Genomic DNA, 25,999 nt, shown 5'->3' on the forward strand with positions numbered 1-25,999 from the left:
TACAGCATACTACACTATGCCCATATCCTTTGATATATAACATCCTTTGATATTAACATGCAAAATCACCATCGTTCACACTAAAGAGCATATAATAAGCTTTAGCCTATTAATAATAAATCTTTGGCACCATTACATACTTTAAATGTATATTAAGCATCGAAATAATATTAAGTAGTTAAAACTATGCTGTTCTTCAAACTTTATTCTCATGTGTGGGAATTCAAATTAAACTATTGCTTTCAAAGCCACATACGACACCTTCGGTTCAAGCTTAGAGTAAGATATGACCTTGCACCAAGTTGAGAGTGAGATCGCATTTTAAGCGAACTGGGCAAAATAGGGCAAAATATAGCAAATTCAACAGGATTCTGGGGAAACAGATGGAGATCTCTAGGTTGAATTCAATCTTTTCCAGCACCAGAACAACACTCTGATATTACTTAACAACAGGATTACCTTTAAATGATAAATGTGTTCTTCTGTATCCAGATCTATACATTTTGTTGACTTCTTCACGGACATCACCGAAAGCCCAACGTCTATACACCCATGCAGCTTCCCTCGCGCTATCTGTCAAGAGTCGTTGAAAAATAACTATTTCAATTCAGGGAGAGGACAGCAAAAAACACACCCAAAACCCCCCCAACTTTCAGGATTACCTCTTTCTGCCTACTGATATCCTTTCAAACAATCACTGATTTCTTTCACAAAAACCTAAGCAGACATCAAATTAATTCACGCAACATTTGCACAATGTGTCTTTGAGGTACTTACGTCAGCTGGGCTCTTTGCATACTTCAAAATCCCTTTATCCAGAAAGAAGCATCTCTGTAATGCAGAGAAAACTCTTTTAGTCAGGAAGCGTAAGACAGTGCGACTGTTCCTTGAGGAGCTGTAATACTCCTTCACCCAGCCTTTCAACAAGGGCACCAGACTAAGTGACTTAAATGTTAATGGGAACAAACAACGATGACAGATGTCCTCACCTTGTGCCAACCTTTCAGAGGCCATTTCCTCTTTTTCAGCAGGTAGCCTTCCTGTTTCGGTGGTTCCTGCGTGTAATTCATGGCTCCCCGCAGTCCTTCTACAATTTCCCAGCTGTCCTGTTCAGAAACAAGGCCCAGAATATAGAACAGTGTGTTTTTTCTCCTTCGTCAAATGAGAGGACAGTGACAAAACCAGCAACTTTATCATGCTAACGGCAGGCCAAAATCCCAACCAAGTAAATTTTATGTGAAAATAGTTTTGGAAAATTGCTACAATGATTTATATGAAAACTCAGCCAGGGGGACTCGAGGAAGTCACCCAACAATGTTAACAAAAGTGGAATTATTACAGTTAGGATAATTGTTTGTTTGTTTTTAGATGTTTTCTTTCTATTTGTTTGTTATAAATTTGGAAAACTAATAAAACAAATTTTTTTTTGGGGGGGGGAATCCCAACCCAAGCAGACTGGGGTCACTTAGGTTTAAGATGGCTGCTCCACTGGGTTTCCAGATTGAGTGCAGCTAATTCAGTCTAAGTGGGCTCTGAATTGAACTGCCATTATGGACAGAATACAAAAAGGTGCATATAAATCCATTTGTTTGGAGCAGTCTTTGCCAGCCTGGTGTTCTGAACTACAATTCCCATCCACCGGCATGCCAAGTAAATTAAAAAACTTTTTAATATGCAACAGCTGCATTCAGATGAAACAGTAAACTATATTGAATGTTTATGGGAGCAAGTCTAAGTAAGCCTTGGAATAGGGTATCCTTTTACTCCTCAGGCACAACCAGGAGGGAAAGTCTGGAAGTTTTTGCTTCTGTTTTAAACTTCTGCACAGTTCAGTGAAATGTGAGAACTTGTGGGTCTTTCCGCACTTATTCTTTGTGATGGTCTAGTTCAGGCATAGGCAAACTTGGCCCTCCGAATGTTTTGGGACTACAATTCCCATCATCCCTGCCCACTGATCCTGTTAGCTAGGGATCATGGGAGTTCTAGTCCCAAAACATCCGAAGGGCCGAGTTTGCCTATGCCTGGTCTAGTTGCTGTTTGGTCCAATGTCTTTAAGAGTGAATTTGTAGCTGATAGTCTGCACCTTTGGCCACATGTTGCTGTTATTAGAAAGGGACGAGTAAAGAACATGTCCCAGGAATATCAATTTTTTTAGATAGATAGATAGATTCTTTATTGTCATTACACAAGTGCAACATTGCACAAGTGCAACGAAATTTGTGGCTCTTTTTTGTATTTAATTCACGGTGTTCTGGAATTCTAATAGTATAGCAGATAAGAAGAGGAACTACTGTGTCTGGTGAACCTAGTTATTGTGAGGAATATTGTCCGCAGCTAATTTTTGCTGTCATGGGCAAAACTCTGAATCATTATCACCATCTCAGTCTGCAATCTCTCTCCTCTGAACTGAGCTTGCAAACTGACAGCTTGCAGCGTCATAAAGAAGTTGAGTGAAACAGATGTTTCACAAACCATGCTCACCAACCTTACCTCCACACAAAAACTGGGGCAATACTTATACACAAATGGAAACTATTAAGAATCGTAGGTCAGAAGAAAAAAGTGGTCTTTGTTCCAGAACACTAGATGAATAATAATGACATGTTGCAGTGTGCTAAAAAATCTGGAGAGAACAGAAATGATACCTCTATGACTCCTGAAAAACCCCTGTGTCTAATCTAGTTGTGGTCTATTAAAACGAGCAGGCTTCATAAACCATGGTTTGACATTTCTTTATGTTTGGAAATTGTTTTAATGGACCATGATTAAGACTAACCATGGTTTGTCCAAATCCAGACATTCTCCAAGTTCATAATGGTAAACTGTGGTTTGTCAAAAAAGAAGAAGCAGAAGCTTCTGATCTGCCTCACGTAGTTGGTCCAATGTCCCTAAAGCTCCCAGGCTCATTTCCATAATGAATGTACAAACACAGACAAAATATCATGAAGTACAATAATACAGCAATACACAGCAATATTTTAAATGTTTTTATCAATACAACAACAATGTATGTTCTCATGGTAGTGTGAATATTCCATACTAAACTACCGCTTGTAATCTCATCCGCTCCTACCATATGTGATATTTTGTGCCCAGAAGATCCTTGTAAATTTTTGAACGTTTATTACCCATTTCCCTTCCCCCGTTTCTGAATAATGAAACAGAGATTTTAACAACAAAGCCTAAAATGCTCTGTTGCCTCAAATGAAATATGCATGCAGAAAAGTAACTGCTTATTCCACATTTTAGAGCTGCAAAACAGCAGGAAAATGCGTATGACAACATTCAGGGCCCAAATCAAACCCAACAAGTGAGAAAGCAATGAGCAATAGGAGTTACTGAACTGATCACATTTCAAATTGGCAACAAAGTTTGCGGAAATGTCAGTGGAATAACTCCTACAAGTTAAAAATTAGTCATTTGAAACTATCTCAACCTGGGCAAATGGTCCATTTTTAAAATATCATTTATTTGCTGTAGTATTTTAACATTGCAAGCCACTGTATATAAATGCATTAAGAAGCAGTAACAAAAGAATGCTAACATTAATTTCACAAGATAGGAGAGAACATATTCATCATGGAAAACAGGGACAAATCACTGGAAGTGGTTTGGAAACTGCAAGGCCAAAGGCAAATCCCCCTCGGCCACCTGTGCTTGCCTTCTTCAAAATTGTAATTTAATCTTGCAAAGGATTTGATAAAGCGAAATGAAATGGCACAAATGCTTTGTTTGGAGTTCATGAGTGTCAGAGAATCTCAGGCTTGCAGGCCCAGTCCCCACGAGAGAGGCAGATGGGCCTCCCGGAAGAGAGTTTCCTGTTGTTGTTTAGTCCTTTAGGCATGTCCGACTCTTTGTGACCCCATGGACCAGAGCACGCCAGGCACTCCTGTCTTCCACTGCCTCCCGCAGTTTGGTCAAACTCATGCTGGTAGCTTCAAGAACACTATCCAACCATCTCGTCCTCTGCCGTCCCCTTCTCCTTGTGCCCTCCATCTTTCCCAACATCAGGGTCTTTTCCAGGGAGTCTTCTCTTCTCATGAGGTGGCCAAAGTATTGGAGTCTCAGCTTCACGATCTGTCCTTCCAGTGAGCACTCAGAGCTGATTTCCTTCAGAATGGATAGGTTTGATCTTCTTGCAGTCCATGGGACTCTCAAGAGTCTCCTCCAGCACCATAATTCAAAAGCATCAATTCTTCGGCGATCAGCCTTCTTTATGGTCCAGCTCTCACTTCCATACAGCACTACTGGGGAAACCATAGGTTTAACTATACGGACCTTTGTTGGCAAGGTGATGTCTCTGCTTTTTAAGATGCTGTCTAGGTTTGTCATTGCTTCCTAGGATGGGTTAAAGGGGAATAGGAAATATTTCCATTCCAGGAGCTGCCATGCATGAGGGACACAAACCTTTTAAAAGCCAGGAAGACCAACATTTTGAGCAACATGTGTTCCACTGTCTGAAGTCTAACCTTTTAATAATGCCTTTGAGAAACCCCTGTAATCTCAACTAGGTTGTCTGGGCCAGCAGAACAGCCTGTGAGCAGCAAATTAAAAACAAAGAACAGCGAGAATGGCTTCGCATCAGAAACATGTTCTTGGAGGACTGTTTTCTCATTTTTGCGCTTTTATACTCTGGCACAGGTACCAGAGCACAAAACAAATCCTCACATCTTCTGTAGGGAACGGTGCATGTATGCTTAAAATCAGGGCTTTCCTCAGCGAAATTGCAAAGAATGGCTTTGCGCGGGGGCGAAAGTAGCAATATAAATGCATGCATTTTCAACGGACATGAGGGTATGGCTGTCAGATACCTGTGCCAGAAAACAGAATGAACGTGTGGGATGTGTACCTCAGAAATAAATGGCTATAGTTCAGAGGGGGACATTTTGGCTTCCCCATCAACTATTTTGCTGTGGAAGGAGGGGAAAAGGAAAAAAAAAGACTACAACTTAAGAGTCTTTGTGGATGCTTGAAGGTTCATATTTCATCAGATTTCCTGCCAATGAGCCTTTTCATTAAAACTGACAATACCTAATTAAAATGGGACTGAGGGGGCAGATTACCAATTCTCAGCAGACAAAAGGTATGGCGTCTGTCACTTGGAGCCTGAAGTCTCAGTCATCACAGAGGCAAAAGATATCTAGGTGTCTGAAAACATGCGTTATATAGAGCAGCAGAGGACTATTATAAAAGTAGATCTGTCCTTTAACAAAAAAGAAAAAAGAAAGTAAGTCACAAAACTAGGCTCCATTTCGGTTAAAGATAGAGATGCTCTGCATGAAAGTATTCTTTTGAAACCTACAATTCTGCAGTTTAAGATTGACTAAATGATGCATGACCTTAACAAGGTAGTTCTACCCTTGAGTGCAAGATTTTGCACACACATATACAGTGATTCCCTTTCTCACTAAGCATTTAAATCAGTGTCATATCGTGTTAAACAATGCTCCCCCACCACAAAACATCATGGGAACAGAAATTTGTTAAGGATGATGTAAGTTGCAGGGAGACCTCTATTCCTCTCAAAGAGCTACAATTCCCAGAGTAGTTTAAAAATCAATCCCTTCTCTGGGAGAACTCTGGCAACCAGCTCGCTGAAGGGAATAGAGGTCTCCTAACATTTTCCCCACATAAATATATAATATTTAGACTAGGACCAGTGTACGAAACCTGTGATCGCCTGTACAATAACTGAATACATTAAAAAGAGCACAATTGCACCAAATTGTTTGTTGTGGGAATAGAAGTGCTTCGCTGTTTAGATGGATTTCTCCATTAAAATTAGCTAATATGATGCATTATAAATTGCCTCTTCAGATTTTGAGTTCAGCTACTGGCTGAGTGCCCCATACAATCGATTTAATCTCACGCTGAATGCAATGGATCTAATTGCTGCTACTAGGCAGCAAGACTGTATGAACATCTGCAGGTATTCCTGGCTCCTGGATGCAAGATAGTGGAAATGGTGCCACGCATCCCAGCTGAAGAATCAGAAAATCAAAACCCTGTCATTAAAAATATTCATTTAGCAGCATGCGGGATTCTAGGACAACAAGTAAGGTTCATGAAATAGATACTAGCACTTCACGATGAGGATTTCAGTTCATGTCATTTCTGCCGGGAAAATTCTCATCTTGCAATATGCAATTTGTGGCCAGTTCACATTCCAGAAACGTATCACAGCCCAACATTATACAACCTCTAGAAACGCTAGGCTGAAGCCCGGAGGAAAGTAAACATTGCTCCAGCCTTTCTTCTTTCAAATACCATAGCCTCTTCTTTGAAACACCAGGATCACCACCGGCCTTCTGCTCCCTTCACCATGCATATTTGATGTATTAGGAGACAGAGCAGATAGCATATGAATCATTCTATAATTGCAACACCCAGTCAGTCCAATGCTGGACCAGAATGACCAAATTGTATTATTATAAGGAAAGACTACGAAGTGTTGAAATCATTTCCTGCCATGAGACGAGCTGATGGCCCAAAAAGATGATGGCCAGAAACTCAGATGGCTTTTAAAAGGATTGTACAAATTAATGGATAACACAGCTATCAATGCTCATTAGTCATTATAATTAAGGTGGAACGTTCATGTACTGAAGGATCCTGGGAGCCAGCCCATTCCCCATATCTCCATCATGTCCTATGTGTTAGCTTATGTAGGCATTTAGCCATAGAGACAGAATACTAGACAAGATGGATTGCTGTAGTGATCTAGTAAGACAATTATAACCCATTTCTAAAAGCCCTGGATGCTAAAATGATATTAAATGCAAAAAGCTAGAAGCCACCCATTTTCCCATGCACAGTATGCATATTGTGTAGAAGCCATATCGAAAGAAAGAAGCAATGAACCAGAATAACTATCAGACTGAAATTTGTTCTTATAGCTCCTCGAACGTACCAGATGACAGCGCCAGACTTCTGTCTAGAATAAAACACAGTCTGTTGTAGTGAATATTTGCAAGCGCCAAAAATAGAAAGCATCTTTGCGGGGGAAGACAGGGTTTTACGTCAGCAGCACCAACATTTGTTACGGTTCATAAAATTGGCACAAATGGTTTTAAATTTAAATTTTCTTTTTTACTCCCACCAGAGCCATTTTTATGCTTTCTCTCTGGTACTACACATGGCCCAAATATTCTCAATATTGTTCTTTTTTGTCATCAGTATACACTCTTAAGCATCTATGCCTGTAAGAACACTTACTTGGAAGTAACCCCATTGAACTCACTGGGATTCAGTTTTGAAGAAAAGGGCACAGGACTGATTTGCTACTTTTCATTCTGCAGCTTAGCAAAGTCACTGACTCTTAAATTCAGAATACAGTGGCGATAGCAAATATTGCCTTGCATTAGTAGCTACTGTTACGGTGAACTACAATAAAGAAATGGAATCCACCATCAGTCTTCCAAGTGATACAAATAATTTAGTCACCATGATGGGGGCAGCAGCCAGAGTTGGTTTTATGAGTAGCCAGGTGGAAGGGGGGGCGGGGGAGGTAATAAATGAAGACCCAAACAGTAATAATTTGAGCAGGGTCTTGCTCCCTTCCAGTATCCTGCCAACAGTAATTCCTCCAATTCACATCTAGCACATTTCTGGAATATAAAAACATCAGCAGACAGCCACAATCCTTGAATGTTGCAAGGTAAGAATTATCCCCAGACAAAACATATAACACAATAAAGCTAAAGACGTCTGCAAGTTAAGCTGAAATAAATCCCAGCGTAACCAGATGCAAATCCCCTGGGTTTCATATTTACAGTCCAGACAGCATTCAAGTTCTATAGAAAATCTAAAGCAGATCGAGAGATACTCCAGTTACAAAAGATGAGGCCAGAGACCGTCTTGGCTGTGAGTCCTGGAAGACCTGCTCCCTGCCTTGCAGGCCTTTTCCCACCTGACCAGAGAGGGACTGACTCCAACTACAAAAGCTGAGGCTCCTTAACAGGCCATTGGGCTATTGTTGCCATTATTTATATTAATTTTTTGTCTCTTTATTTTAGATCTTATGACTTAAGTGGAAATGGTTCAATTTGGTTGTGCACTTTTTGATGTTTGCATTTATTGTTTACGTCTAATTACGTATTTTGTAATACGTTGTACGCCGCCTTGAGCGTGGTTTTAACTTCGCAAAGGCGGCATACAAATAAAATGATTACTTGCTTGTTTCTGAGTGACAAGAAACAAACTCTGTAATCCACCTTCTATAGTAGGCGGGTGCATCTGTTTTGGATAAAGCCAAATACTGTACTGAAGAGGGTCATGCTGGAGGCATTTGGACTTCTGCTGAATCAGAAGCAAAGTGGGCCATGCCCAAAGCTTTGAATCAATTTCAGAACTTAGGATATTGGGCAGCTGTCAAAACCCCAGTATAGGAAGACATACATGGAGGCACGTCATGAAGAGGAAAAATAAAGGTTGCACCTAAAAAAATGATTGTAGGGAAGCCCAACACCTAACATGAACCCCACTGCCCAAGGATCCTTGCTGGGGAGTTAGCTGTCCCCAGCTCCAGCCATTTACAGGGATGTAGCCTGTATTTTCCCCTTCATAGATCACTGCCTTGTTGTGGTGAAAGGGGCTTGAATAACTCCCAAAAGCTATGAGCTATGCCGTGCAGGGCCACCCAAGACGGACAGGTCATAGCCGAGAGTTTAGACTAAATATGATCCACCTGGAGAAGGAACTGGCAAACCACTCCAGGATTTTGCCAAGAAAACTCCATGGACATGAAAAAGGAGAAGCTTTGAGAAGAAATTGAGTTTCTCCAAGGCATGCTCTGGTTCATGGGGTGACGGAGAGTCGAACACGACTAAGACGACTAAACAACAACAAGCCTGTATTTTCCTCTTTTGTGACTTCGGGGCAGCCCCTGCTTGATCTCACACTGGCTACTCTCATAGTAGTGGGGAGACATCTGAAGTTTGGGAAAACCAGAGCAAAGCTTTGCCTTGGGTTCAAAGTGAAGTGGGGCATCTCGAATGTGGGCCGAAACAAAGAAGCCTCCGATCCAAAGAAGTGATTTTAAGAGATTCTTCTTCCATATGCCCAAACCCTATCTTATGCCTACAAAATGGTATCAATAATCACCATCAAATAAACTTATTATTTCATACCCAAGAAAGATTCTTCTAGCAACTCAAAAGGTTGTGGCCACAGTCCAAAGTCATCAGTTATGCACTAGCAAAAGCGTCATCAAATGATGGCTTGAAAACAATGGCTTCCCTCTAAAAATGGGAGCTAAAGCGGGGGTGGAGGTGGTGGTAAACTAAACTAAAAGAAGTCTTCAGCTGTACCTGTAATCCCTTGCTTATTCATAAATATTGCAATAGAAACATGACCTCGAGCTAAAAGAGCAGGAACGTCACGGGAGGACCAAGAGCTAAGGTTTGGTTAGTTAGAGCAGAGGTTTTCAACCCTGACCAACTACATTATTTCTGTGGCACCCCTGTGGGGCTCAGGAGCCCAGTTATGTCACCTCTTGCCTGCAGAGCTGGCAGCCTCTCACCCTTTTTTTGGAACATCCTCCCTTGTGGACCATTCTCTCCTCTCCTCTCCCCTCTCCTTCAGAGTCCTCTGGGCAGCTGCAGCCGCCATCCTTGGTCTCTGAACTGCCCCCCACCCCACCCCAAAGAGAAGCGCCTTCTTACTCTGCCCCACAGGGGCCTAGGAAACCAGTCCCAGAAGTACCATTCGCCTGGGAAGCTTGTAGCCAGGGCCACTGCAACAAACATCTGTGCAAGCCTTTGGGAGGCAGAGATGCAAGAGCGCATCAGAGAGAGGGAAAGAAAGAGGGACAGAGGCCAGTGTTGCCCATGACACACTGGGTGAAAACCAATGAGCTAGAGGAAATGAAAAACTGCCATTCTGCTAGATTGCAATTATTTTAAAAACAAGAAGACATACACACTTTTTTAAAAAAAAAACCAAGTAAAAATGGTCCCCGCATTCTTTGCAGAACTTGGTATCCACACATAAATGTTTTGTGACCATTCCCTATTATTTTGCACTCTCAAGAGAAGTAAAATCTCCATGAACCTCATCGCATGGATAGTGCGCACCCCGGAAATGATCTCTTTCAGCTTCTGCCTTCTGGAAGAAGGTACAGGGTTATAAAGTCTAGGCCTAGCCGCCTGAGAAAGAGTTTCCATTCAAATGTGATTTGGGTTTTAAACGCAGTGTAAGGTAGTCTCTATGGGAGTATATTGTATTTAATTATGGGGTATCAGAGTTTTTAAGGGACTAATCAGGCTTGTTGGTTTTTGAATGTCTGATGTAGATTTTTTCAATTTCATTGTTCTGTATGGGACAATGACAATAAAGATTATCGTATCGTGTTATCATATCATATCGTATTAGGAGTTTGTAGCTTCTCTGTTGTTGTCTTGTGAAAGCATGCATCATACACCCCTCTTCTTATTTTCCCCTTGTGACCAAGGAATATGCTTACTTTTGTTAATTAACTAATTAATTAATTAATTAATTAATTAATTTTTTGTGCCTCCCTATACCCGTAGATCTCAGGGCGGCTCACAGCATAAAATTACAATATTTTAAAAAAACAAGATGCATGCTAAAAATAAGAACAAAGACAACACAACAACCCCCACCACACAATACATTTAAAAGGACTGAATTGGAAAGAGATGTGAGAAACCTCTCTGCAACCAACAAATCTACCATAGCATTAGTAGGGATGTGGCATGGGGACATTTCAGAGGTTCTTTGTTCTGGGACAGATGGGCATTGAGCACAGCCTTCCCATTCCCTGAAATAAATGAGCATGGTTTTTTAAAAAGAGTCGGCATGGCTGGTTTGTTCTGGTTACCTCCACCATGTACTGTGAACAATGCTCAGCACCCAAGTTATATTGAAAGGCCGTGCTGTGCCAAAACTAAAGTGACAACCAATAGTCTCATATAGCTTTATTTAACACCACACTTCCGTGCTTGAAACTTAATTCATGAACATTCCAGACTTGTTTGGGGGTATCCACCGCCGGCTGAAGATTTGCTACACATGTTCTGCACTTTGTCCAATAAAACTAAGCAAGTTGGAAAGCCAGTTTGGAAAAGTTACCACAAAGGTATACTTTGTCCTGGAGTTCAAAGATAGCGGCTCTCAGCTATTTTTTCCTGATTGTGTTGGAAGCCTACACAGAAGCAGATGATCGCAGTGGTGGTTGGTCCTCAATTGGGATTGACAGGGCAGAAGGCAGGAAGACCAACAGTAGGGGGAGCCAAAGCCAACAACAGGAAGAGACACCCTGTGACAGGATGTAAGTAAGACGGCAGGCAGGTGTAGGCTGGTTGAGGTTGGTAAGGCAGTGCCCCATTTATCTCAATGGGCCAGCCTCAATGGCTACTTGTGCATGGGTTTCTTCATTACAGACAACCACACTAAAATATGGATGTCTCCAGCAGAGGCAGGCAGCATGGGGACCAGGGGTGTACCCCAACTCCCCAATAATCACGTGGTGCCCCCCTTCATGCAGACAACATAGGGAGGTGGTTAATAAAGTGACCAAATCCAACCGTAGACAGATTGGGCTTCAGCCAAGGATAAATCCCATATCCTGGTTGCCCTGGCAACCCTAACAGCAGAGATATTTCCTTGCGCCCAACCACTGGAAAGGGATGCCTCGAAACATAAACAAAATGTCTGCCCACTTCCTGTTATCCCTTGAAGCTGTTTATACAGTCTTCTTCCACATAATCTGATTTACTTAATCTGATCAACGGCACAGACAGTGTGAAAAAGTGGGAAATGTTCCCAGTCAACTTGGCCGGTTAATAAGAAAGCAGAAAGTCCGGCTAAAACCAGTATTTGTATGTGCTGGGGGGGGGGGCAACTACGCCAAATGGAACAGAAGAGGAAAAGTGCAACTCTTGCTAAATCTCTAAATATTCATAAATAAGGAATTGCATTGGGGTGTGTGGGTTCTTGCACTGATTTTGATTCAAAATTATATGCATGTGTATTTTTACTTTATAAACATTCAGAAATATATTTGAGAATCTCAGGTTTCACTTTAATATGAGATCTTTGTGCTCAGAATCTCCCTTTCTCTCTCTTTTAAGTAACAGATGCTGGGAGCAAACAAGAGTGAACTTATAAGCTTCCCAGAAGCATTTGGATGGCTAGCATTTAGAAACCAAACAATGGATGATACAGATCTTTGGTTAATCCATCATACCCCTCCTCTTCTGCCTCTTTTGATTGTTAAAAAAGGTTCCAGTCCTTAGGATTGCAAGTGTGTGACCAAGTTCTGAACGTCCACTCAAGTGCGGATGTGTGGTAAGTGCCATGGATTTTGGTAGATCTTTACAACGAAAGCCAGTATCAACATGATCTTGGTTTTCTAAAGGAATTTGCAAGGGGCCATGATAATATGAAACCATATTATCTGGAACCTGCAGGAGAGAAGATTGTTTTTTGCACTAACTCAGGTCCTGCTTGCAGTTTCCCACAGGCTACGGTTTGGTCACTGAGAAAACAGGAAGCTGAACTAGATGTGCCACTGGCCTGATCCAGCACGCTCTTATGTCCTTGCATAATCGACTTTTCTTATCTGGTCTGCAATTATCTATAGCATGCATACATGACCAATTTTTTTATACGTCTCCGCTCAACCACACACAGCCTAAGAATGTGTCATCATGTTCTCTTTTATACAAATGAACTTTCTGGCACAATTGAAAATGAAATATTACTACAGTGGTACCTCAGGTACTTAATTTGTTCTGGAGGTCCGTTCTTAACCTGAAACTGTTCTTAACCTGAGGTACCACTTTAGCCAATGGGGCCTCCCGCTGCTGCCATGGTGCCGGAGCACGATTTCTGTTCTCATCCTGAAGCAAAGTTCTTAACCCAAGGTACTATTTCTGGGTTAGCGGAGTCTGTAACCTGAAGCGTATGTAACCTGAAGCATACGTAACCTGAGGTACCACTGTATTGAAATCCACGGCAGGGGGGTGGGGGAACTAGCAGTGCCAATTAAAATGTTACTGAAAGCCAGGTTGTGAACTTGGCCTGTTGTGTGAAACCAAGGCAGAACCAACTCACTACAGATCTACTCAACCCACATACTCAGAACTAAAGCTTGGTCTGTGAATTAATCCTAAGTACCAGAAACAGTGAAAAAGGGCAAGCAATCAGGAAGTGAATCATCTGCAACAGGAGTGAGGAAACAGTGGTACCACCAGAGGTTGTTGGACTACAACTTCCATCATCCCTGACCATTGGTCATACCAGCAACAGCTGGGGGGCCACAGGTTTCCAACCTTGATCTCTATTTCTATACAGATCTTGATCTATATTTTTCAATCAGTGGTGTTAAACAAAGGAGAAGAAGAGTTGGGACTTGATATCCCGCCTTTCACTCCCCTTAAGGAGTCTCAAAGCGGCTAACAATCTCCTTTCCCTTCCTCCCCCACAACAAACACTCTGTGAGGTGAGTGGGGCTGAGAGACTTCAGAGAAGTGTGACTGGCCCAAGGTCACCCAGCAGCTGCATATGGAGGAGCGGGGAAGCGAACCTGGTTCACCAGATTACGAGTCTACTGCTCTTAACCACTACACCACACTGGGGATGATAAAAACACTTTATATTTACCTGTCTACTCCCCTGCTTAGAGGAGCAGCTGCTGGTACTTCTTGAAGGCGACAAGACTTTCTGAGACACACCAAGATTCTTTTCTTCAGTCATGGTCTCAGAAAGAGTTTCTTCTGTACCAAATTCAATGACAAAACGAGAAGACATGGGAGAGAAAGGCAAGAGTCATCGCATCTCCAAATGCATTCCAGCGGTGCTCGAGGTGCTCAAAGGAAATCCCTAAAAGACAGAGCAGGAGGGCGAGGGGAGGAAAAGGAGACATCAATTTTAGTCAAGAGTAATTCTAACAACAATAAAGAGTTCAAATTTTCAGCGATGCAACGTGACACCATTGCTATAAAATTAGCAAACCAATAAGCTATGAAGGGTACCATTCAAGACTTGATGAGTAGTGTTGAAATAGGTCTCAAAAGAAAGGGAAGGCAGATGGACACGAAGTATTATTTAGTGTAATGTTCTACCTTTTTCGGAGGCATTAAAAAAGAAACTGAATAGGAACCAGGTAATATTAGGGATACATACGGCCTTTGATTACTGTGAAACAACCTGCTAGCCCCACTTCTCGGACAGTTTATAGAAGTGGTGGGAAAATAAAGACTGGCAGAGTTTTTCTTCTTTTTCACTTTAAGGTTTATTACCTGCTGAAGTTTTAATTCTTGTACATTTCTTTATCATGAAATATCATTTTATCTTTTATTCACGAGCATAATTGAGAGAGCTTGCTCTGAAGGGGGGGGGGAGAGAATTAAAAAAATTAGCAATAGAAGAATAATTTACATAGTGCCGGAGTGTATTTCATAACACTTCATATTGAGGCTTATCCATACTTTCCTCCACTCTTTCCAGGCATGGTCCACGATTTAAAACTCCATGGCTGAGCATTCCTGGCCACACCCACCCACCCACCCAAACTTTCCCCGCTTTAAAGAACATTTTTTTGTGGGAAAAGCTCTGGAGAAAAGAAAGGGCACTCAGACATAAAGCTTTAAAGGACAGACCATGTCTCAATAGTGCCGAGGAAAAGTTAAGCGTCGATAAGCCCTTGTTAACTGCAGCAAGCCCCACTGTGTTTATGTCCAAAGCTAAGATGTGAACCAGGGTCTTCGAACCCACATGCTTAAGCCAGTACGCTATGCCAGCCCTCAACTATGTTTTAGGCATGGGGCAGAGGTATGGAGGGGATGATTTGTGGGAACGCTTCCCAGCTCTTGGATCTGGATGGATTCCATGTGCAGAGATGTTCAAGGTGAGAGATTTTGACCTTCTGATGCAGGCACCCCAAAACTTGGCCCTCCATATGTATTGGGACTACAACTCCCATCATCCCTGACCACTGGTCCTGTTAGCTAGGGATGATGGGAGTTGTAGTCCCAAAAAACATCTGGAGGGCTGAGTTTGGGGATGCCTGTTCTGACGTATCCATACAGATACACAGAGCTCACAGACCATACCAACCATACCTCTACCAGAAGACAATACTTCTAGGACCTTATCTTTATACGTGATCAGGTGAGTCATTTTCACCTTTTAAACACATCCAAGTTGTTGTTTAAAAATGTGTTTTTTGCCCAATTATTGAAGCAGCACTTAAAGGTGTGGGCATTTAAAAACCTGTCAGCTGTGAACAGATAAACAACAGAAATACCCACAGGGAATGATTAGAGAGCAATAACTGACCTCCGTAGAGAAGGAGGCAAAGATATTAACAATGTCAATAGGATTGGTGGAAAACCCATTTATGGAAATTGCCGCCCTGAAGAACACAACACCTTTAACTGCCGCACAATAGCAATCCCAGTGCATGATGAGGTCAGGTATTTAAGTAGGCATCTGTTGTCGAGTCTGGCAGAAAACAATATTTAATAGCAGCACCAAGGTGGCAGTCTGCATCGAGAACCTTGCTGGTAGTCCCAGTGACAATGTAAAAAACGTGAGCCAGAGTAACCATGGCAACAGATTTTTCCCACTTCATAAAAGCTAGACTAAAGGGCAGCATTTTTCACAAACTCGAGGGTAAGAAAGTCTCTTACTGTACTATTACACAAAATATTGTATTATTCAACAGTGGTCAAAATACGTAATGTAATATGTAACATGTAATGCATGTGGGAGCGTTCAGAATACTGATCAATATTTAACTTTGATCTTGTCCTCTTGGACTCTAGTCGTGCTGACAATATATAAGCTGACAATATATAAACAATCTAAGCAAAGCATTTCTTATGTCTTGCCAACAACTCTTTTCAGGATATGAAATCCAATCATTTTAATACCATGCACCAATGTCTAGTTTATAGATTATAGAGTTTGCTTTTTAAAAAATGCTCGGATACCACCGCTGGAGTTTTTCCTGTTCTTTGTTTCTGCACAATGGCCACAGAATATGCTCTTGCTAAAATTAGTTTTATGGTATTATGCCTCATGCAGTGTGTTCTACTAACTTGCTCCCTAGACAACCCCAGTTCACCTTGGTTTTTCTGTCTGCAGCAAGCAAGTGTTGCATTACATGCCTGGCTACTTGGTGCTGAATTAAGAACCATGGCTACGTTTATTCACCCAAGATGCCTGAGTGACAACATATGGCAAAGGTCTGCTTCAGTGAATCCGGCGCCAGATCTGTCATCATTCCCTCCAACAGTAAACTCAGGTGGTTGAGTGCCAATAGCACTGGCGTCAAAATGTGGATTACTGAGAAACAAGGAAGAGTTCAGCATGTTCCGCTGAACCCCAAGGTATGAGGAAGTACAAAACATCTGAACACCTTCAGAAACAGTCCAGTGAAGATTGAGTATTGCTCATGCATTCCAGGGACCATGGAATGTTGGCAATTGGAAAAGAAAACCAGCTGGTAAATAGAGATGAATGAATTGGACTGCTTTAGCCTTACCACACCTTATAGGAGTCCAGCCACTGGGAAAGGGGAAAGAATGGAACTACAAGATTTTGTTGAAGGCCCCATTTGTTTTCTTCCTATTCAGTGGGATATGGAAAGGAGAAGGCATCTCATTGTAAGTGCTGGGATCTAAACACTACATATCATGCTCGTTCTTCTATTTAAAAAACCAACAACATCTCAAGTGCCTTTGTGAATGGCTGCCAATAGCTAGTATGCAGCAACCAACATTTAAGAAGCACCACTGGGATATTTAAAAACTCTGCTATAAAGTTGCCTAATGTGGCTGCAATACGGTGGTACCTTGGTTGTCAAACTTAATCCGGAACACTTACTTCTGGGTTTGCAGCATTCAGGAGTCGATTTGTTCGGGAGCCAAGCTGTTCGACAACCAAGGTACCACTGTACAAAAACTACAGACACCTGCAGTTATGCACTGATGCATCTGTATGGCCAGCTACGGTTCTCTTGAATTGATTATTTTTGCCCAAGATCCTGACACCACGAGTCCAAGTGTGCGAAGGAATCGTGTGCCACGCTGGATAACTGTTGCAACGAGTGGGGGAAACCCCAGACAGGACTCTCGGGCATGGGCATAGCCCTACGTGCAGATCCTGAGCTTATTCTCGGTTAGCAGAATAAGGTTCCTCCATTATGATTCAAGGTTTACTTTTAAAGCACCAAATCCTCTCTTTTTAGAGGTTCTAAAAAGGAACTCTCCGTTTGTTCCCAAGAGCTCTTTTGGAAGAGCCAATCCTCTAATTACCTATTTCAACTGTCAAGGCCTGGTGAAACCCATTTCACTTTCTGTTACCATGAAACAGTACCTCCTGCATCCACAAAATTCAGCAGCTAGAATTTAGTCTTGGGGCAGAGATACAATCATGCTCTGCTGTCTGAATTTATTATTGCTTAGGCGTTTCATATGGGAAACTGCACGAATACCTCCTAGAGGTTAATGAGCTCTGCCTTTCTATTTTCAACACTCTTTCTAATTGTTCTGGAAAGAAGAAAGGGGGGGGGTGAACCATGCAGCAGAGAACTTTATAGCATAAAGCATCTCCCAGGATAAAGAAGGCAGACATAAGCCTGTGCAGGTGTTTCAGACAGTTCTAGAAATCAATATGCAACAGCTAAGCAGCATCAAGGCCACAGAATTTGCTCCAGAGAACTGTTTCAGCAATTTGCAAATTTCTGCTCCACACACTCTCAGTTTTCACCTGCATGTGACCACAAGTTCTTTACGGAAGCAGGTCATGTGATGTAGCAGGTTATTTGCATCATACTTCAAGTTTATTGAATGGTTGTGTTGGTGGGGGGTTTGGGGGGAGGGGGTCCTAATAAAAATGTTCCTAATTGAAGCAGCAAAGGGACGTGGGTGGCGCTGTGGGTTAAACCACAGAGCCTAGGACTTGCCGATCAGAAGGTCAGCGGTTTGAATCCCCGTGACGGGGTGAGCTCTCGTTGCTCGGTCCCTGCTCCTGCCAACCTAGCAGTTCGAAAGCACGTCAAATGCAAGTAGATAAATAGGTACCGCTCCGGCGGGAAAGTAAACGGCGTTTCCATGCACTGCTCTGGTTCGCCAGAAGTGGCTTAGTCATGCTGGCCACATGACACGGAAGCTGTACGCCGGCTCTCTCGGCCAATAAAGCGAGATGAGCACCACAACCCCAGAGTCGGCCATGACTGGACCTAATGGTCAGGGGTCCCTTTACCTTTACCTTTAAGGCAAGCAGCACGCAAGTTGAGAAAACAGCAAAAATATCTGAACAGCTACCACCCCCTCCCTGGTCGATACACTCAAGTTCCAAATATATCTAGACATTTCAATAATTTCAACAAGACACTAGAACTATTTTGGTATGCCTTTGCATTCATGGTCACAATGCTTCACTGTTACAATCTGTTGTACTATTATTACATAGCAATGCGTGACTTCGCTCTCAGATCCTCTGAAAGAAATATTAGAGGGGAAAGCTGGCGGTGGAGTTGCCATGGAGCAGTTATAATTTTTTGTTGTTGCTTAGCACTTTCTACAGCTCTTTAGAAATTATGGCTCATCTCTAACCCAGTAGTTATCCACTGTATTTTTAGAATATACAAAACTGTATCTATAAATACAACCTGCTTGATCATTCATGCAATTCTTCCTGAAATAACATAAAGAAAACACACTCATTTTCAGGTCTTGTCTACACAGAGTATTTTAAGTAGCTAAAAGGAGAATAGTAATGGATTCCCAATGTGACCAGCTCCAGGGCATCCACAAAAATCAAGTCAGTTATGTTCCATCAGGTTGCTCATTTCAAGATTTTGACAGAAGCCCTCACAAGGACAAAGGAAACAAAATGGATTTTTCTCTCTTTAAAGAAAAAAAATCATTTAAACAGGTTGGTTAGCAACATCACATTTTGCATTAGTTCACTTATAATCTATTAACAGCCCCTGAGCACCAGTTGACCAGCATTGCCTTCCCCCTCCCCTTTTAATTTTTTTATTCCTTAAATACCCTGGACACCCCACCCCCAGCCTTTTGCCAGCCATATGGAATCTATTATGAAGAACTGATGAGCTTTCCCAAAATGCACCACACATGCTGAACTCTCTAAGCAGGTAGGAAACTAAAAATAGACATTCAAGTACAATTTGGCTACAACTGGTGTGTTCTGCTAGCATCTGCTCTTACCCTGGTCATTTCAAGCAAGAGAGGAAAAACAGAACAGTCAGGTTTTTTTTTTATTTTTAAACCCCCTGTGTACTAGATGTGTGCTTTTATTTCCAGTAAACCAGGGTTGCAGAATCTCTCTTAGGCCAAGGTTTCCACATTCCCTTCGGAATAAAGTCCCGTGGTGGGTGGGGCCCAAGGGGAAAGTGGGTGGACCTGGGAAGGCTGCAGGCTACTGTCGAGATAGCTTGCAGAATGAAAGGACACACAAAAGCCCTGAGAACATCACATCAGTAAGGCAGGTGCAACCAAAATCCTACATACCCACTTATGAGAACATCTATCTATCATCTATCTATCTATCTATCTATCTATCTATCTATCTATCTATCATCTATATCTCCCCTCTGATAATTTTTGAAGGCAATTTATTTTCTTGTTGATTGATGCAGAATGGTTACAAAGAAAAGAAACTGCCAGAGAAATTTTCAGCAAGGCACTAGCTCATACATGGCTTCAGGTAATCATAACGGCTTGATCGCAATGCTGCCCATAATAATAGCAGCTTATCAATCAGTGTGTGGGGTTCATCTGGACGCAAGGTCTTTTGAGTCCTGGAAATGACTGTCCCCCCACAGGACTCACAGGGAATAGTTCTGTACCATAAGATTCCACTTTTCTACCACTGTTGAGTCTTGGCAACCGTCTGCAAGCTCTCTTTTGAAACAGCCATAGCTATAGGTACAATATGCTTTTGAATTATGGTGCTGGAGGAGACTCTTGAGAGTCCCATGGACTGCAAGAAGATCAAACCTATCTTAAGGAAATCAGCCCTGAATGCTCACTGGAAGGACAGATCCTGAAGCTGAAGCTCCAATACTTTGGCCACCTCATGAGAAGAGAAGACTCCCTGGAAAAGACCCTGATGTTGTGAAAGATGGAGGGAACAAGGAGAAGGGGACGACAGAGGACGAGATGGTTGGACGGTGTTCTCGAAGCTACCAGCATGAGTTTGACCAAACTGCGGGAGGCAATGGAAGACAGGAGTGCCTGGCGTGCTCTGGTCCATGGGGTCACGAAGAGTCGGACACGACTAAACAACATAGGTACAATGATCATCCCCGTGTGCCTTTCTTGCCCCACAGGCTCAAAAATTCCCCACCCACCCCGAGTCTCTGTGCTACCTGCCGCCTTACTTCCCTAAGCAGAAAGTTCTCTTTGGCTATGTTGGGTTCTCTCCCCAGGAACAAGAGCATTAGCTGCATCTGTCACCCCTTCCAGTTACAAATGCATGCCTCTTTTGTTGCTGCCATTCTGCTCCTTTGGTCCACAGTCTCCTCTCTTCTCGGGCCCAATCATTCCTTCTCGATGCCTCAGTCTACTACTCCGCACAGCGGCCTCATCTTTCATCTTGCTTTAACTCAGGGAGGCTCTGGCCCTCCTGATGTTGTTGGAATCCAAATTCCATTAGCCTGCAAGGCCAACAGTCAATGATGATGGGAGTTGTAATTCAGCAACACCTGGAGGACCAGAGATTCCCCATATTGGGTTCCATGCCTCGGCTAGCCCACTTGGACCCATCCTGCCTTACCATCTTCTCCTGTGCCGATTTCATCTTCAGTTTCTCTGCCTGAGATACCTAACAGCGAAATGTGAGCAGTCCATGCTGCTTGCATCCTGCAATGGGTTTCCTTACCAGCTTATCAGATTGTACTCATCCTTGCAGTGCGTCTAAGTTAGCACAACTGCCAGAAGGTGCTTTTATACAGCTTACACTGAGGAAGAACGGCTTGTACGTTGCAAGCGCAAGCATCTGCCCCCATTAACCTCCAATATATTCCACATTCATAAAAATAACTTGCTTGGATTTTCTGAACATAGCTTGTCCGTTTCCAATTCACCCCCTAAACAAAGTGAGCTTCCCCATTGGGCCAATAGCGTTCATACATCACTCTTCTTTGAGCAAGCATGCTTCTTCAAAACACACAAATGCTGCCTTTCAGACTTGAAGAGCGTCAATTTGAAAACACTTTGCAGCCTTTACCACACTTGAACAAAGTGATCAGCCCTTTCTTTTATTTAGTGCATGGCTGTTACGTCCTTTTGCTAGGGCTCTTAAATATTTTATAGCCTGCTGTCCTCCCTTGTTAGTCTGAAAGCCATAAAAGCTCAGGTATCATCACTTTCCAGTGCTAATTGGATTCTGGAATCCAGACAGAGACAATATGGCAGACCAACTTACAAATGAATTAGCTGCCATTTATAGATGGGCAAACACATTGCACTCCAGCGCGTGTTTCCTTGATTTTTAAATGAAAAGCAAGCTTTGGGAGGGACAATGCTGAGGAGTGGAGACATGGGAGTAGCCAGGATTTTTTGGGGGGGGGGGGCTTGTGGGGGCAGAACCTCAGTGTGCTATTTTTTTAATTGAATTTTATTGAGGGGGGGGGGGAGCTGCCCCTCCCTGCCTCCCCTGGCTATGCCTATGAGCAGAGAGGCAACTAGAGCATTGGGGAGTGAGGGACAACAACTTGGGAGTGATCTGGATGGGTAAAACAGCAGGCAGGCAAAGCGGGTAAGGCAAGCACTACCTCCCCATGCCAATTCTTTGCTCAAAATGACTCTCACTAAAAAGCTGTTTTTCATTTAAAAGAAAACAGAAACCAGAGCAGCTACTGGATCTTTTGTTTCACAAATTTTCATGGGCATATTATTTGCCCCTCATAGCAAGAAAAAACTTTCAGATTTTGCTAGGTGTACGAAATAAATAAATAATGCAGAAGAGGGCGTGCATACCCCTTGCAGTTGCATTCAAAGCTAGAAGGCTGCAGACAGTTTGCACATCCAAGAGTGACCTGTGAAGTCAGTATTTTGGACCTTGCTTCTGCCACAGGCTGCATTCAGCCAACCATATTTCAGCACAATAAGCCAAGATGTGCATAAGCCATTGTGCCTTCAGACCCCCCCTCTCCTCAGTGTGCTGGGTAACCCAGGAAGTTTTCATTAACCATAGTTTCCCATTGCGCCTGAGTGAGTAAGCATGCATAGCATGGGTGGCCAAGCCACGAGTGACACCATGGCCGCCAAGCCACAAAAAGTCGCCTCCCAGTCCCCACAGCTTTATCTTTCCATTTGGCTGGGAGATAAATCTCTAAAGGGCAGACAAGAGGGCTTTATCTGCCCATCGCAGGGGGATCTTTTATCTCCATCTCAGCGCAAAGCACCACAGCACAAAGATTAAAGATGAAACATTCCAACTGCTCTTGCGGAGCAAAAGGCAGCATTTGCCCCCAGCTCAACGATGGAGCAGGGATGGGTGGAAACTCTGCATTTTACTTTGACAGATCCGGTAGTGAAGAGTAATTCTATCCCTAAAAGTTAGAGGAACCCCTGACCGTTAGGTCCAGTCGCAGACGACTCTGGGGTTGCGGCACTCATCTTGCTTTACTGGCCGAGGGAGCTGGAGTACAGCTTCCGAGTCAAGTGGCCAGCATGACTAAGCCGCTTCTGGCGAACCAGAGCAGCGCACGGAAACGTTTACCCTCGCGCCGGAGCGGTACCTACTTATCTTCTTGCACTTTGACATGCTTTCGAACTGCTAGGTTGGCTCCTAGCAGGGAAAGAGCAACGGGAGCTCACCCCGTCGCGGGGATTCGAACGGCTGGGGTGGGGGCTGGAAATGATGGTTTTGTGGGTGCAAGGTGTATGTGAAAGAGGGGGAGAATGATGTGTGACTGCAGTGTCCATAGATTGCCTATATCACTGCTAAGTGGTCCTTGGAGATGTGGATGACTGTCAATACTGTCCTTAGGATGAAATAGATTAGCTACTACTGGTGTATAGGACTGCAACCTTAGTAGCATACTGAAGGCAGTCCTGCATTTGGAAGTTTTTAATGTTTAACGTTTTACTATGTTTTTATATGTGTTTGAAGCCGCTTGAAGGGGCTGGGGCAACCCAGTCAAATGGGCGGAGTTTAAATATGATGATGATGATGGAAGGAGTAGGGAACTTGTTGCTCTCCAGATGTTCCTGGACTCCAACTCCATTCAACTCTGACTCAATGCAAGCTAAGGTTGATTGGAAATGGGAGTTCAACAATTTCAAGGAGCTGTCCATGAGCCAGGTCATTCACCAGGCAGGCATACACACAGAAGACCCAGGATACAATTAGCTTTTTATTAGCAGGAAAAAACCCCAAGACTGCAGTGTCCTTGGTTCGTCTTAACTCAAAAAAGGCATTGCTGAAACTAAGCTCTGGGCATTCCCTTTCCTTCTAGCCTCTCACTCTGGATCCCTCCCAAGCAGACTGTGTCGAGCAGGTGGGCTCCTCCTCTGGTCCTGTCTGACACATTGCTCAGCAACGTGCAGGACCCTCCTGGAGCTGGGGGTCAGAGGGGGAGGAGAGACAGCAGGAGTGGGACTGTCCGCATATACGGAGTGACTCTCAGCTTCTCATCATGTCCTAGAGAACCCTCCTTCTCCTGGTTCCCTCTTGATCACAGGTCTCCTACTTCTATCAGCTCCCAGCTCATCCCTTCTGCCAACTGCTGCTCGATGTCCCACCACCAGGCTCCGGACTCTAGGGTGTCATCTTCAGAGTCCTCCTTGAGGGGCTCTTGGGCTGGCAGCTCCATAACTCCTCCTCATTCAGCCTGTCCCTGACAAACAACATCTGGAGAGCCACAGGTTAGTTGTTGCTGCTCCAGGGGTTTCCCCAAAAGGCTTCACGGAGAAGGTAGAGTTTCTAGAATGCATTCCTCTAGGATAAAATCGTAGCGCATGAATGATGCAGCCAAACTTAAGAGCCCTTGCCGAGTACATGCTTAGTTCTTCTAGTGCATTCTTTTTTGTTTCTCTTGAATGTCAGCCACACAGGTAAGCGAAAGCTTTTTACCAGCTCCCAAATTTTTTGTCTGGCTCAGCCCTCCCCACTGTGGCACACAGAATAATGGAGCTGGTTACTCAGAGGAGCTTTGCTGTTCTCGGCTGGGGAACTAATTACAGGGCCACATTATCTCATTTTTTCTACTTGCCAATACACTCAACGTGTAATACAGTCCCTTTTGAAAGGGAACAGCATGTGGTTAATGCTATAAATTCTGGCAGTCGTAAGCATGGAACACTCTTGGCATCAATTTGCAAATACATTTATCTGTCTTTTATGAGGATATTATCTCTTGATCAGTTTTAGTTCTCCTTCCCATGCCTAATAAGGAGAAAAGAAAGCTGTCAGTAACACAGCACAGAGATTCCACAGATTTATGCTTGTCTAACAAGCCACAACATTACTCATCCCTACAGCAGACCGAATAGGTATTCATTATAGTGCAATTTACTGACACAAAACTGTGCTAACAAGGAGTTAAGCTGAACTACTCCTCAAGAGAAACACTGCAAAGGGAATTCAGGGGAAAGCGGCTTCTGATTTGAGAAAGAAAGAATATTGTAGATTACCACTGGCAATTTACTCTTGCAAATTTATTTATCTTTTGGTGGCTTTGGAGATAATCTCCTTAATATTCACCAGACAAGCATTATTCAGGGATCTTTGATCTGGTTTGATTGGCTCCTAACCACTGGGTTTGGAAATGGAGGTAATTACTTGTTCACAGTTCTGCTGCAGAGTCTTCATAATTTTTATTCTCTTCTGAACCATTAACGTGTAAGAAAGCATGACTGGCACCTCAGTGACTCCATGGCCAGAAACCATCTGCAACACTCGAGTACTCAGCAACGAAGTACAGATTTGTAATGAAAAACCTATCTGGAATATCCCAGGCAAAAACAGAAGACCAGTGCAGTCCAAGTTACCCAGCTATGACCTTCTCTTTCAGTACAGCTCACTTGCTGTGTCCTTGGGAGGATAATGTAGCAGCTGACTACTGCCTGAAGGAAGCATGCATATAAACTGAATCAACACAACTTGACAGAAGGGAGGCAGAAGAGGTTCTACCACTGCAGTTTGGGCTCTGCTACTTTAGTTTCAGCTACTGGAGTTCATATTGCAGCTCCTATCAACTTCACATGGGGTTGGACTACAACTTCCATCATCCCCCTCGCCACTGGCCACACTGCCTGTGGCGGATGGGAAGCAGCATTAGAAATTCGCCAGGGGCTAGGCGCATTTTGCACCTGCCCACCAGGACTTATATACAAAGCAACTCGCTGATTTGGCAGCATGCCTAATTTTTCAACCATCTGGTCAAGAAGCAGAATAATAACATAATAAAAATTCATTTGCTCTAAACAAACAGTACTCCAGTTTATTAGAATATTTATATGTTTGTTACCCAGGCAATTTTTTTAAAAAAACTGAACCATACCTACTTGCCCCTGCTATCAACAGTTGCGATGAAAACAGTGCAGCTATTAAGACATCAATCCTGAAGATGACTTACAGAGACTAAAGAAAGTTCATGCACCCTGTATTATGGTTAGGGTTGCTCAATCACATTGTGTTCCAGCAAGAATATTTCCATAGTGAAAACAGCTCCACTTAAATAGTGTTTAAACTCTGTTTGCAACATTTTCTCCCAGATATGTTTATTTATGCAAGTCAAAATGTCAAATAGCATGTTCTAATCTAGGCATAGGCAAACTACGGCCCTCCAGATGTTTGGGACTACAATTCCCATCATCCCTAGCTAACAGGACCAGTGGTCAGGGATGATGGGAATTGTAGTCCCAAACATCTGGAGGGCCGGAGTTTGTCTATGTTTGTTCTAATCCCATTAAACCTGGATAATATTCCCAGCATTCTGTCTTAAGACAAACAGAAGACTTTGGTGTCCCCCTCCCCATCTTTACCAGGT

The 25,999-nt window shown here is 43.1% G+C and overlaps 1 protein-coding gene across 5 annotated transcripts in view; it reads right to left on the reverse strand.

Moving 5' to 3' along the window:
* The window catches only part of OSBPL3 (oxysterol binding protein like 3), a 95,895-nt gene that overhangs the window by 45,811 nt on the left and 24,085 nt on the right, over positions 1–25,999 (reverse strand). For all 5 annotated transcript variants that reach the window (XM_081881988.1, XM_081881990.1, XM_081881991.1 and 2 more), the window contains 4 exons: positions 13,627–13,845; positions 990–1,106; positions 778–831; positions 460–573 (listed from right to left, as the gene is read on the reverse strand). In XM_081881988.1, the coding sequence (XP_081738114.1) occupies positions 460–573; positions 778–831; positions 990–1,106; positions 13,627–13,773 (432 nt within the window). In that variant the 5' untranslated portion in view covers positions 13,774–13,845. The remainder of the gene's footprint in view (positions 1–459; positions 574–777; positions 832–989; positions 1,107–13,626; positions 13,846–25,999) is intronic.

Source organism: Podarcis erhardii (assembly GCF_964252035.2).
Source record: "Podarcis erhardii genome assembly, chromosome: 12".
In the NCBI taxonomy this organism is placed as follows: Eukaryota; Metazoa; Chordata; class Lepidosauria; order Squamata; family Lacertidae; genus Podarcis; species Podarcis erhardii.